We start from the raw sequence: 14582 nt of genomic DNA on the forward strand, positions 1-14582 counted from the left end.
TAAACGAACCGTATGCTTTCAGTCGCGTGTACTAGCTCTTCACCTGTCAACCGGAAGTTGATGATGTTGCTATGCAATCTCTTGCTAGATAGTTAGCATAACAAGTTAGACATTTTACGACTTCAGGTGTATTCTTCAATTCAATCTGGAGAACCAGATGGGCATTGTTTGCACATTTGGTGCTATTCCATTGGTTCTACTGTGCTTGGCAAGCTCAATTAAGTGTAACAAATACAGAACCCAGGTCTGATGGCTACCTGTCTTTTGCTCCCCCACCTCCATGAGTGTTTCTCTAACGGAACGATGACTGCGCTGGCGGTGAAGGTGGAGTCTGTTCCTGGTCTGAGCCCTGGTCAGCTGACCCTGAGCGACCCCCGCCTGTGGTCCCACCTACAGTGACGATCGCTTCGCCTACTTCCACTTCACTGTGAACTGTGGCACCACCAGGAAGGTAAAATGACTATTACCCTGAGGTGATGGGTACTGTGTATTTATGGACTGTTTGCTTCTGTAGGCTGTAATAAGCAATTCCCCTCTACTACATAGTTTATCAACAATTCATGCTGTATGAGAACGAAATCTCCTTGCCAGATGAACTTGAGGTGAAGCTGAATGCCACGACGTCTTCAGAGGAGGAATATCAGTAAGTGCATTACGCATCACAATTGTAGCTATTAGCTGTTATAGGGTGTTTTTTTTCCTTCACCAATTGCTCAATACTTTGTATACAGGGAAAATGTGCCTCTACTACCAGTGTGTCCACTCCACTGCTTGAAGTTTCCCCTATTGAAGTTGCATACTCTTTCAAGGTGAAAGGTTTCCTGCTACTATGTGGTCAACATCACTCGGACATTGGCCTTCCTGACCAGGCCGCGTGACAACGAGCCTTTTGCCGAGACTGGGACGGGTCGACTAATGGTCAGAATGAGACTCGCTCAGGGTAAGCGTGCACAAATTCTGCATTTCAACTTGACCCCTAACCTCTAAAAGAATCTTGGAAGGTCTACTTTACAAAATCATTCCCAAAAATGTAAGCCTTGTGATATATTACTCTTGCGTTCTGAGATCTACAGGTGTGGCTATGTAGTAACGGTGAGGAGCTGATTTGGGAATTTTTCAGAAGCCTCTGGGGGGGGGGGGGGTAGTGTTGGCTATAAATGGCTTGTGTTCATCGGGGCACAACAGGATATTATAAACAAGCTTTTCTTAATGGACAAGTTCAGATGGTGCCCACTGATCACGACCCCCGGTTGTCTTGTTCTGTGTTCCAGACGCCTCGTATAACACGTTCCTCCAGGAGGAGGACTATCCAGTGGTGAGGTACCTGAGACAGCCTCTGCACTTTGAGGTGGAGCTGACCAGGTCCTCTGACCCCAAGGTAGCGCTGGTGCTTGACCACTGCTGGGCCACCCTCAACGAGGACCGCGACTCCCGACCCCGGTGAAATCTCATCATTAATGGGTAACATGTTGTTTTTGGGCCTAAACAAGTGTTATTCCACAGGTGTGGTTCCTGAGTAATTAGCAACCTATCATGCTTGGCAGGCCATTTACTTTGGCTACCGTGGCTATGCCCCCATCCATAGGTCATGAGTGGTCACAATGGTTTGAGCCATGTGAGGTCTGTCACCAGATCTCCACCCAATTTAACACTTATGGGAGAGTCTGGCGTGTACGGTCACATGCTTGTTATCACTGAGTGGTCCCTGCAGCGTACCATTGGAACATGTAAATCTAGTTAGAAAATATGGCAGCCATGTTTGTCAAGCAAGAACTCCCTAATCCCAGAATGCCGTTCACTGCGCCCGTTTCCTGAGTTCTTAACTTAGTTTGGCCACTTCAGCATGTGACAAATCTTTGTACTTGTTACGGCATACACATGACAAGTAGTTTACAGTTAACTAATCAAAAAGCCAATACAACCGTAGCACGAAAGCTAAACAGAGTTGCAAGATATAGCTCAATCTATTTTGGGAGGTGAAGTCATTGGGGGAAGGTATTATGGAGAGGATGATGCAGGAAATATTAATAAGATGGGGGATTTATCAACAATAAATGGCGGGGCAGACAATTTTTCTAAGCTAAATACCCCTGGAAAGGGGGTCTGATCTGGCAACCCTGAGGTACCATAGTTTACACTCTGATGCCGTGTTCAAATCAACTAACGACTTCAGTGCATTCAAGACAATGGGGGTACTCCAGTTGAGATCACCATAAGTCTGACAGACGCGTACGTGATAACCTGACTGCATTGTATGGCGTTAGCATTAGCTCATATTCAGTACCACCTTCAAAAGTGTTTTCCACACGTGTCCATTACAATCTAGGCAAGAATCAGAAAGCATGAATAAAACGCTAAGTACATTATACTTACGGTACGATACAGTAGAAACGACAACACCTTACGCAGAAAATAAGGCACTTTGACAGGAATGCACGCATGTCCACAGTTAATTGTAAGGAAGGCACTAAATGTGCAAGGACTGTATACTTGATCTGGGGAAGTGCTTGGGCTTTCTTTTGAAGGAAAGTTTGTCCGGCTCATTAAATTCTCAAATAGAAATGGTCTGCAACAGTGAAATGGGCTACTTTTGTGAATGAATGAGGCAAAATTAGAAGTTGAAACGGCCTATAGAAAATTAGCAGGTAGTGTGCCTTGGTCTGAGGTCAGCGCGGGTTAAATGTCCACATGTTGGAACGGTGAGTGCATTCTGACATCACGCGCATAAAATCAACTCCCACTGGGGCGACTGTTGAAGATGTTTGGAACTCGTGTGTGAAAAGGTTAATGTTGGCATTACCTACACCTTTTAACTCAATGTTATCCTTTTGGTTTGCTACAGTTCAGTGTTGTGCTAAGCTGATGGTCAGTCGAATGGAAATCAAGAGCGGCTGGCAAGCTTGGCTTGCCTTTCCGATTGGTTTCATACAACTGCTCTTAACACTGACTGAATAGTTGTTGGTTTTGGGTTGAATTCAGGCACAAGTGACCTCTTGTGTTTAAAACAGTTATTGCACTAAACCTTAAGGATGGTTCAGTTGCCTGTGCAGCATGGATAATTGAAACTGAATAGGATCAGTTGACAGGATCCCCAGAAGTTGATGCCGCTTTCAATGGAATTTCCTGTCCTAGAGGAATGCGCTAATTGAGTTGCTAAACATGAACAAATACCACGGTCAAGTGTAGCAGCATCTTGCTAACCTTATTTAGCTAGCTAATGCTCATATTTAAAAAAATTACTACATTTTTGATTTGGGTGAGCACTTTGCCACAGATGGACACGCTGGCCTAATTTTTATCTCAATAATTTAAATTGGGTTACTATTGAAAGATTACTTATTTTTCCTATATTGTAATGGGCTACACTGACTGACCATGATTATGCACGCTGCAAATTACACTTTATTTTGCGGGTGCCTTTTCAGTATGTGGGTGCATGTTACACCAAGAAGTGTAGTGAAGCAACTTTATTGGTCAAAACCATTCATTTGGGGGATCGGGTTTGCAAAATGCTATCAAATCACGCAATTTTACAATTTTTATGAAATGGTATCAAAAACCTACATTTGGCCATGTGGACACGGAGTAACTTTTGCAGCTGTTTATTAAATCAGCAATGTCATAGCAGTTAAAAAAAACAGGCTGAAATGTTTTGTATATCATAGGAATATACACAACATTCACATGGCTGTGCACAAAATGGGCAGTTCAGATTTGTCACTTCAGCTGCAACTATATCGTTGTGCAAAATCCTGACCATCGTCTGTCAGCTCAAGTGATTTGTATTGGTGTGGGCGTTTGTCTCTTAATGTAACGTCTTCAGATTTCACAAATTCCTTTTTGCTAATATCTGGCAGTTAAACAGTAAAGGATAAAGATGCAAATAAAGAAAGTAGGCCTAAACTGTCAATGCGTAGGTTGCTTTGTATAGTAGAGCTGCGCCCTTCTCAGAAGTCCTCCACGTGTGTATCAGATGCCATGGGTGTAGAATTTATTTTGTGTGACCAATTTTTCCAACAGCGGAAGAATTGCTCTGGCGCATTGCATGAAATTCTTGTTTAAAAGGAAGTACTTGTGTTGAAAAAATATGATTACCTTGTTGATGATGCCGACTGTCTATTCGGCAACTTTGGTTAAACCACGGTCAATTGATCAATATTCAGGTCACCTGTAGTCTGACCATTCTGGATCATTTAGAATTTTAAGAACCATTTAGAGGGACATCTCACCTCATGTCAATGGAATTGAATATACATGTTTGACATCCGTCATTTTACAAGCCATTGCAGTAGACTCAAATACATATTGTTGATGGAAAGCCCCTTTTCTGTTCTTTAAAATAAAAATGTACTAAATCAGATTCATCCAGGTCTGATGGGCCAAAAGATCAGAAATTAAAACCAACAAACCACTGACTTGAATTATCTGAGGACTGTTTAATTGTTAGCCGACTCTAAATGAATCATGTTAGGATTTGGGGTGCCGAGGAAGCGGTTTTAAAGAGACTATCAATTCATTTGATAGTCAACTTATTAACCATTACCTCGTATCCTCCTTGCAGCTGCAAAAACCCCCAGCCTTATGATTCAGTACTATACAAGTTGGTTTAATTGAATTACTAGCTAACTAAATAACACAGGCTAAACACACAGGTGACACAATATGACGGCTTGTTAGGTTTCTCTTCCCCCCGTTCCGTAAGGGACACTTATCGTTGATACATTTTTGAACACACGAACCGGCACCAGCTTGGAGTAAAAGCATGAATGTATTTATGTGGGATGCCGCCGTGGAAAGGTAGGTGGTTGGTCTTCTCTGATTGGCTACATGAGGTCACAATGTCGTTGGTTGTCCGTGGCTGACTAGTCTTGAACAGAACTACAGGATGGATAGTATGAGGTTTCTGTTTTTTACACTATAGCCATTACCATATATATCATTGAATATTATCTGCTGTTGGCTTGTGTGGATGTATGTATCTGTTATGCAACATAGCTGACTTGAAACATTGTTAACAGTTTCAAGGCCATGGGCCTTTCTCATGATGTAAAAGTAGCATGAAGACAGGAACTGTTCAATGAGTTGGGAAGGGGGCACATTCAGAGCGGGGTGTTGCGAGAATAAGCGGTCTTTTGTTAGATAACAGGAGCCAGGTGCGAGATAACGGTATGGAGCATGAGAGCCTGGATGTTCTTCACAAGCAAGTTACATCTATCAAAGAAGCGCCAAGAGGCGGGGACCCGCCTGAGCGCCTGCAATAGGCTGAGCAAGTTTAAATCACGCCCAGTCTCTACTGTGATAGGCCAACAGACGGGTTGGAACTGTCTATCACAGTATAAAGAATACTGTTTACATACATCTTGTCAGTTCTCTGTTTTGCCCTGCGAGGTGGGACAGAGAGCCCGTATATACGAAAATTGCATTTACCACTTATTGCTTAGCTAATAAAAAGTACATAGTATACAATCGGTGACTCATTGTCATATTTATCCTGATACCAGATTCGAATTGACGCAACTCTAACAATAGGCTAATCAACCCTGTCGCTGATTCCTCAGTGGGTGATGATATAGTAGCAGAATGGTCCCACTTAAGTTCATTTTTCTAGGTACTTGTGAGTTTAGGAAAGTTCCAAACGTGTAGCTTGCGCCTCACGGTTTTCTGGTCTAATGTTAATTTCTGTTACCATTCCTTTTATGCACTCTGACCGCCGGAGACGGTTCTGTCAGTCTGACCCGCTCTGATGTCCCTCGTGGCATGGCTACTTACTATGCACATTTTCTAGGGGAGTTTCTCTAACACGTTCAAAAGTGAATACTGGAACAATATTTCTAACATAAGACTGGTGAGAGATTAGCTATAGAAAATGAATGTCATTGGGTTTTATTTTGTGATTTTTTTTTTTTACTAGAAAAGTGCTCACTCTACAGGTAGGAAGTCTCGAGCCTTTACATTGTATATGAAATATGTTTTTTCAAGACATTCCTTTAGTTCATACTGGAGGGGGAGAAGGAACCCACTTCTGCTGTAAATTGAACTGATTCTCACAGGACAGTCATGACACCACCACAATACTTCTTACACAAGGCGGTTGGGGTTTGCAGCATTTTCTTGTTCCTAACTTAGTCCCTCTCTCCACTGTTAGCTGTGAGAACCCCGAGGTTCCATACCGTGTGGTCTTCCACCCGGTGGTAGCTGACGCCAGGGTCCACTTCCCCCCTCACTCACGTCAAACGCTTTGAGTGCAATATGTTTTCCTTCGCCAAGGATGCGGTTTAGCTGAGTGGCCAGGTAACAAAGTTCACCCAACAATCTTTATTGGTTAATTTTGTGAGTGCCAATCATCCCTTTAAAAAAAAAAAATCTGACACCATCACATCTTTGATTCCTAGGTCTTTGTCCATTGTGATGTGGTCATCTGTGATGCCAGTAGTCCCTCTGGCGGCCCCTGTAGTGGACAATGTGTGAATCAGGACAACCCGAAAAGAGGTAGGTCTTGTTTTATGCTTTTCAGACCCTGGCAGACCATAACTGAACTAATAGGTTCTCTCTCTCAACAGGTCAACGACATGTCAAAGACCTCTTTGAGGAGCGTAATTTATATGTTTCTTCTGGATACATTCTTTGGGTGTAATGTCTTGTTCTAACATGTCAAAATAAAGTGTTCTATATAAAACAATCCTAACCGTTGGAGCTACCTTAATTTTATCTGATTTGCGTTTAACACCATGTCGTAGGCTTGTCATCTGACGTGTATCAATCAACCCTTTTGTAAGCATGGAACTCTGAACTATCCACCGGAGGGAGATAAGTGTTGCACACCAATTTCCCGTCTAGGACAAACAATGGGTGTCAAAACAAAAGCTTTCCAATGTCCAGTAGAATGAACTGACTCAATGTTATAGCAGATGGTGGTTTGCCAAAGTGAGCCCAGCAGGGCTGTTGTTGGTCATTTTCAACTGAAATTACAACTTTCCTTGATACCTCTTACTAGCTTGGTTTCCATCCAAATATGGACATTTCTTCTTTTAATGATATATAATCATAATTTGAATGATATGCATGTCAATCTCAAATGGGAAGAGCTTGACTTCATCACTACCTGTTTGTGTAAGAAGTGTTGACGAGCTGTCTGTTTTTGAAACTTCTAGCACACAGCTTGGACACCCGTGCATTCCCCACAATCTCCAAGTCCGAACTACGGAAGGTACAGAGCCATGAATACTTTGCAATCTATTCCGCATCAGGATAAGATTTACACACCGTATGCTGGTTAGAGCCCGTTTTAGAAGAAAGTTATTTTTTTCTGGCCGTTTTGAGCCTGTAATTGAACCCACAAATGTTGATGCTCCAGTTACTCAACGAGTCTAAAGAAGGACAGTTTTATTGCTTCTTTAATCAGGACAACAGTTTACAGCTGTGCTAACATAATTGCAAAAGGGTTTTCTAATGATCATTTAGCCTTTTAAAATTATAAACTTGTATTTTCTAACACAACATGCAATTGGAACACAGGAATGATGGTTGCTGATAATGGGCCTCTGTACGCCTATGTAGATATCCCATAAAACATCAGCCATTTCCACCTACAATAGTCATTTTCAACATGAACAAAGACTACACTGTATTTCTGATCAATTTGATGTTATTTTCATGTCCAAAAAAATTGCTTTTCTTTAAAAAACAAGTACATTTCTAGGTGACCACAAACTTTTGAACGGTAGTGTATAGTATTCATGGAATGCACATTTCGTCACAATATTGTTTTGGACGTTCGTTTTAGGACTGATGACCAACTGAACGTTCTACTCAATGCATTCTTAACGGGCACTGATGAAGGTTTGGTCTAGGGTGCATTACTGTGGCTTGAAAACATAATTACATTTCTAAAGAATGCAAATTAATAGAGGGAAAATCTTTTGTCAAAATATTGATGTCTCCAGATTGACTGTAGTTGCAGTATAACATTAGCTAGCTAGCTAAGATTGAGTGGAGACCACCGGATTTTTAGCTAGCTAATGTTAGAATTGCTAAGTATTTTTGACAAACATTGCTAGCTAATGACAACATTGTAAATTTGATGACATGATGATGATGACACAGTTCTTTCCTACTAAATAGTTGCTTACTTTAACAATGTCATCGTCTTTCCAAGCCTCTATAGTGTTTTTAGGTGAAACAGTCATTAGCTCTCGTTCCACTTTTGGACATCAACATGGCTGTGGAGTCTGTATAACTTTGATAACATTGGCAACGGTGACCGAGTGAGGGACGTGCAAAACATGAATTATCAGTAAATCTTGTCTTTACCTTTACCTGAATTTGTAAAAACAAAAGGAATAAGATAAGTGTCATCCCTAAATTATGAATGTTTTGTCTTCAAATAAACTAGCACAGTTACAGTACACCTTCAGATATGAGTCAATGGCTTCATCTCAAATGTCATCATATTCCCTATATAGTGCACTACTTTTGACCAGAGCCCTATGCACTATAGAGGATATGATTAAAAATGTGTACCCTGGTGTCCTCAACTGAAGTGCATTGTTAGGTGGAGGGGTATCTGTCTTTATGCCTCACGTCACCCCGCTCCTCCGCTCTCTCCACTGGCTTCCAGTTGAAGCTCGCATCCGCTACAAGACCATGGTGCTTGCCTACGGAGCTGTGAGGGGAACGGCACCTCAGTACCTCCAGGCTCTGATCAGGCCCTACACCCAAACAAGGGCACTGCGTTCATCCACCTCTGGCCTGCTCGCCTCCCTACCACTGAGGAAGTACAGTTCCTGCGCAGCCCAGTCAAAACTGTTCGCTGCTCTGGCCCCCCAATGGTGGAACAAACTCCCTCACGATGCCAGGACAGCGGAGTCAATCACCACCCTCCGGAGACACCTGAAACCCCACCTCTTTCAGGAATACCTAGGATAGGATAAAGTAATCCTTCTCACCCCCCCCCTCCCTTAAAAGATTTAGATGCACTATTGTAAAGTGGCTGTTCCACTGGATGTCTTAAGGTGAACGCACCAATTTGTAAGTCGCTCTGGATAAGAGCGTCTGCTAAATGACTTAAATGTAATGATGTAATGTTATGAGTGATAACTGTATTATGAGGTAATGAATGGAAATCCCCAAAGCTCCAGAACACCCATTATTAATCTCACCAGTAACTGCTGATAAACTCTATTCCTGATGGCACCGCCACCACCACCCCACCCTCCTTCATCATATCATCCCTCCGTCCCACCATTCTCCTCTCACTCTATCATCCCTCCATCCCATCACATTCCTCTCAATCGTCTCTCTGTCTTTAGCTGTTTCAAATATGAAAAGAGAAAATGTGACCTATGAGAGAGTATTGGTCGGTCTGTCTCTGTCTGTCTGTCTGTCTGTCTGTCTAAAACCATTGAGAAACAAAATGACATGCAAACTCAGCAGCTAAATGACAATGTATTTTATTTTCTATATTTTAAAGGTTTATTTACAAACAAACAAAAATAAAAACAGAAATCCACATTTTTTGGGGGACAAACACTGTTTGTCTGCATATAGTTGTAAGAAAGTTTTACATGTACCTTTCCTTAGCCTGTGTCAAGTAACCAACTAATTGCTTATTTTTACCCAGCCTTGGTTCATTAACATGAATGAGCTCAACAATGACCAGGTGTGTCAGCAGGGTTTAAGGGGAGTGTATGTGTGGCTCGTTACATTATCTCCATCTCTCTCTCCAACATGCACATTTTCGTAAAAATATTAAACCTGTACTGTCATGGTCGTAAACCAAAAGGTCCGGGCCCGTATTCACAAAGCGTCTCAGAGTGTGAGTGCTGATCTAGGAGGATCAGTTTAGTGCTATGTCCATATAATCTTCATTATAATCTAAAAGTTAAAACTGATCCTAGTTCAGAAATTCTACTCTGAGGCTATTTCCTATTTCCTTTCTCTGGGCACTGTTATTTTGTTATTTTTGCATTAAAAAAAAATATATATAGAAACTTATGTGCTGGTTTATTCAGTGTTCTCCATACTCCTAAAATGGTAAACGCACATGTCCCTTCATGCTGTGCTATATACATCATCATAATGCCCATTCCAGAATACTAGCTAGCTGTGGTCAGAATTATTGTGAAAAAAGCACATAGGAAACTTTCCCTCCAAAGGCATGCATCAAAAACAGCACAAACCAACAGTGCTGCTATCCATCTGAACTGTGTACAATACTAGTTCCTATACACGTACTATGGCAGAACAGGATTAAGCACTCTTTGTTGGAATAGAACATCTCTCCACGTTTAGAACCCTAGAATGGGCCAGAGAGTTCCAATCTAGAATCTATATAATATATCTCGCTCTTAACCTTCTTTACACTTAATCTAACTGACTGAAGAATCTGTATCGGTTTTCAAAACAAAGAAAATTACTTAGAATGTTTTGCTTTGGCCAGTTTCATTCCACGCAACATTAATAATCAACCCAACATCAGTGACTAGCTACAAAGAGAGTTACACATCTGCTCAGAATTTCTATAATGTCTAGTCAACTTGCCATGTTATAACTTCCCAGTTCTATAGACTGCATTTCTTACTATACTAGTCATTACTGTAATTCTGAGAATGCTAGAATATAATGACAGAACCATTTTATAGAAGTTCACATTGTGTTAAAAAATTAGAAACTTATAAATTGTCTGTCGGCAGGAAGACTTTTCTTTCCATTGAGATGAATGGGATTTTTAAAAATTCATTCATGCCACACTATTCTATCACATTATTCACAATACATGATATGAAAGGCTAGTCAATGAATAGAAAAGGTTAAAAATCAACAATAAAAAAACGCTGACAGAATATAACATCCAAAATGTAACACATTTTAGTTCTTTCAGTGGACGAAATAAACAATTTCATGAAAAAATAGGGAATAAAATGGTGTCAAAATTAATTAAACATTTGCAGTCAAGATATAATATTCAACAATAATTCATATTTACAGTAATTCTAAAGTGGCATATTGTGTGTGGGTCGTCAGACATATAATAACTGACCATTGCTGTAGGCAACTCACCCAACACACCCACAGTAAAAAATGATTGACAACTTCATGTACACTTTAAGAAGGTATTTCTATATTGTGTAGCATGAATATATTGGTAAAATTAAAGTTATTGGTATTATCCATTTGATTGAAATCATATATAGCATCTCTTGAAATAATATTGTTCCAAAGATGGAGTAGCATAAAGAGGAAACACTTTGTAGTTTGTGGAAATGTGAATTGAATGTAGGAGAATATAACACAATAGATCTGGTAAAAGAAAATATAAAGAAATAAAAACATTTATTTTTTACTACCACCATCTTTGAAATACAACAAAAAGGTCGGAAATCTAGCCATCGCTCTGGTTGGTGTCCGATGGTGTCCACACGATGGCGGCAGTGTATGTGCAAAGTTTCAGACGGATAACTTGAAGTATGAGTGAACTACATGACATTTAGTGTGAAGTCACCCAGGTACATTTGGGCAAATCGTGTAGGAGACATTTACATTAACATTACATTTTTCCGCACAAGGATAGCAGCAACATTTTGTGACAGATACGAGGTTTCCGCATACTCCCGTAGCACATTGGCTATCTAGCTAGCTTTGTTTGACCCTGATTGGTGCTTATTTGACAAAGTTATAGTCAATCAAGTGAAGAGTGCCCGCGTCATAGGCATGCCATGAAGGCGTCGCTCTCTGACCAAATTTGGTGTCCTATAGGATATACTACACTCTGAATTATATAGTGAAGTCTGGTTACGTTCTAGGATCTCTGCGGAATAAATACGAACGTGATTTTACTGGTTGAAACAACGTTTAGTGTTAGATTTTCACAGATTCCTTCTTTGCAACTTGAATGTGTGGAAATGCTAGGATATTTTTTAGGATATGAAAAACGATTTTATCTAACAAAAGGACATGTTATCTCTGGGAACCTTTGGATGATAAGTCAGAGCAAGACTTCAGAATGTAAGTACACATGTCACCTTCAGAGGTGAATATATCAAACCTATCGTGGTGAAAAGTGTTTTGTTGTTAGGAGCTCTCCTCAAACAATAGCATGGCATTTTTTCACAGTAATAGCTACTGTAAATTGGACAGTGCAGTTATATTAACAAGAATTTAAGCTTTCAGCCGATATAAGACACTTATATGTACCAACATTTGTTGTTTCTCTCAAGTCTGCGATCGTGACACAAGGTGCTGCATGATTTACAACTGTCCCGTTGACGGGACGCCTAATTTTTTAAATGAATTATGAAACAAGGACATAAATACTATACAGACAAATAAGGATTCTCAGTTTGACTTCAGAACAGGCATTTCTCAGTATCAAGTAGTGCTAGCTATTGCATTAAGGTTTTCTTATCTCGAATGAACATATGTATTGCTGTCACTTATTCACTTTTTTTCCACATATAAATGATATCCAGGTCCCTGAAAGAAGTAAGATACTGTTATGATTGAGAATGCACCACACAGTATCTGCAAATACTAGATCTATAAAACTATTTACAACACACATATAGATAATCTTCATATCACAGTCTATTATAAATGTACACCGTTTTTTAAGCAACATTACATAACGTCTATCACGGTCTGAAATTAGGAATAGAAAAAACAGAATCATCCATCCCTCGCCCACACCACACAACATCCTTCTTTCCAAAAATAAAAATAAAAGCAGCAATTATATTTATTTCATTCCCTTTGGACCCGAACCGCTGTAGGAAGATATTGTTGCTCAAGAGGATGTATTGTTGAGAGCAATGGAACACCTAGCTACTGTACTAGTGTTTGATTGCTAAGATGAGATAAAGGTTTCCACTAATTTGTTATCAGATTTATGTTTGAGTGTGTGCTTTTTGACAGTTTCAAGGTTGCGTCAGTTATTCCACAGTGGTGACAAAGCTGCGTTGTATGAGATAATATTTGTTCCTCTTTTCGCAGGTACAAAACAAAAAATATAAATACTCAGGATTCATCACGACGCATTCCAGTTTACAAAAACAGAAAAGAACAAACAAACAAACCCCCCCCCCAAAAAAAATATCCATACATTGTATATTTATATTTTTCGGAAAGAAATACTCATGTTTTATATACTAGAGCTTTTAAATAGTCTTTGCCAAACATTCTAGTTGGATTTACAAATATTGATATATATTTGTTTAATATACATTCTTAAGTTTAGGAAGAAAATGTGTCTAAAATATAATACAAGGGTAGTCTGTACAGGAATTCTATGAGGTTATTTTTTCAGAAGAAATTAATCTATCTTTTCTTGTATCTCCATTAAAAGTGAATTCAAACAGAATTCAAAAAGTCAAATGGGATCATAAATTTGATGCGAACCGCATCTTATCTTGGTCGGTCTCTGTACTACTTAAGTTAGAATCTCTTCTAGAATCTTTTCTAGAACCTGTGGAATCCCTGTGCTGGGCTGTAGAGGACGCCGCTCGCACCGGGGGAAATGCTCCCGATGACATCTGGCGGAACAGGTTGACCCTCTGGGGCACTGTGATGTGGAGACCGCTCTGCATACCTGGCCCCTGGACCGCAGCCACCGGCAGGGCGATGGAGGACAGGAAGTCCCCGGACACTCCAGGGTGCGCTCTGGGCCCCAGGGATGTGTCATGGGGCAGGGAGGGTTGGGAGGCAGATAGGTGGCGTACATCTTGACTCAGGCTTCCAGACTGGAGAGTATGGCTGCCCTTGTGGAGAATGTCACTCCTCTGAGGTGAAGGGACTTGCTGCAGTGTTGGCTGCTGCTGCTGCTGTGGTTGTTGTGTTGCCAAGGAGGCTGCAGCTCCTCCTGTTTGCTGGGGCAGCTGTTGTGGTTGCTGTGGTAGTGGTTGTTGGGGTGGTAGGGCAGTAGGCAGCGGCTGCTGGAAAAGGGAGAGCTGGGAGGCGGTGGGCGAGCCATACTGGAAGCTGCGTCCCGCCAGCCCAGGGGTCTGCACAGGTGGACTGCACACAGCCGTGTTGCAGGATACTGGGGACATGATAGCTCCTTGCTGCTGGAGAGAGAGGGGGATCTGGGGGACAGGCGAGGATGAGTTCAGGCTGCTGTGGGAGACACTGGGGACAGGGTAGACACCCTGCGTCGAGGCTGGCAGGATGCGGGCGGTGGCTGCGGCAGAGGGAGCAATGACGCCCGAAGCACTGTATGTTAAATGGGAGGATGACTGCTGAAACTGGTTGGTGCCCAGGGCAGTGGTGTAGGGCTGCTGAGCAGGAGAGTTAATCATGGAATTTCCAGATATCGGGGTGGAGTTCATTCCGGTGACCGACATCCCTGTGACCGACTGCTTGCGGTCCACCATCATCACCATCTCCCTGTCCTGATGGATTATGTGCCTCAATATCTCGTTCTCCTGTGTGTTGAATACCCCAGCGTTCAGATCCTTCTGGAACTTCTGGAGGAGTAGGCTGTTCTTCTTTCCTGTTAGGAGTAGATCAGTTAGCGGTTAGGTTGACTTCAGCCATGGCACACATGTTAACATATTAACAAACCACACTATATACACTCCAGCAAAGGTGGA

The 14582-nt window shown here is 41.4% G+C and overlaps 1 protein-coding gene and 1 pseudogene across 2 annotated transcripts in view; one reads left to right on the plus strand and one right to left on the minus strand.

The window, feature by feature from the left end:
* Positions 1–303: 303 nt before the first annotated feature.
* On the plus strand, positions 304–6279 carry LOC115128758 (zona pellucida sperm-binding protein 2-like; annotated as a pseudogene).
* Positions 6280–9433: 3154 nt separating this feature from the next.
* Positions 9434–14582, minus strand: part of LOC115128162 (potassium/sodium hyperpolarization-activated cyclic nucleotide-gated channel 1-like) — a 45410-nt gene continuing 40261 nt past the window's right edge. For both annotated transcript variants that reach the window (XM_065017585.1, XM_065017584.1), the window contains exon 5: positions 9434–14482. In XM_065017585.1, the coding sequence (XP_064873657.1) occupies positions 13374–14482 (1109 nt within the window). In that variant the 3' untranslated portion in view covers positions 9434–13373. The remainder of the gene's footprint in view (positions 14483–14582) is intronic.

Source organism: Oncorhynchus nerka, linkage group LG4 (assembly GCF_034236695.1).
Source record: "Oncorhynchus nerka isolate Pitt River linkage group LG4, Oner_Uvic_2.0, whole genome shotgun sequence".
In the NCBI taxonomy this organism is placed as follows: Eukaryota; Metazoa; Chordata; class Actinopteri; order Salmoniformes; family Salmonidae; genus Oncorhynchus; species Oncorhynchus nerka.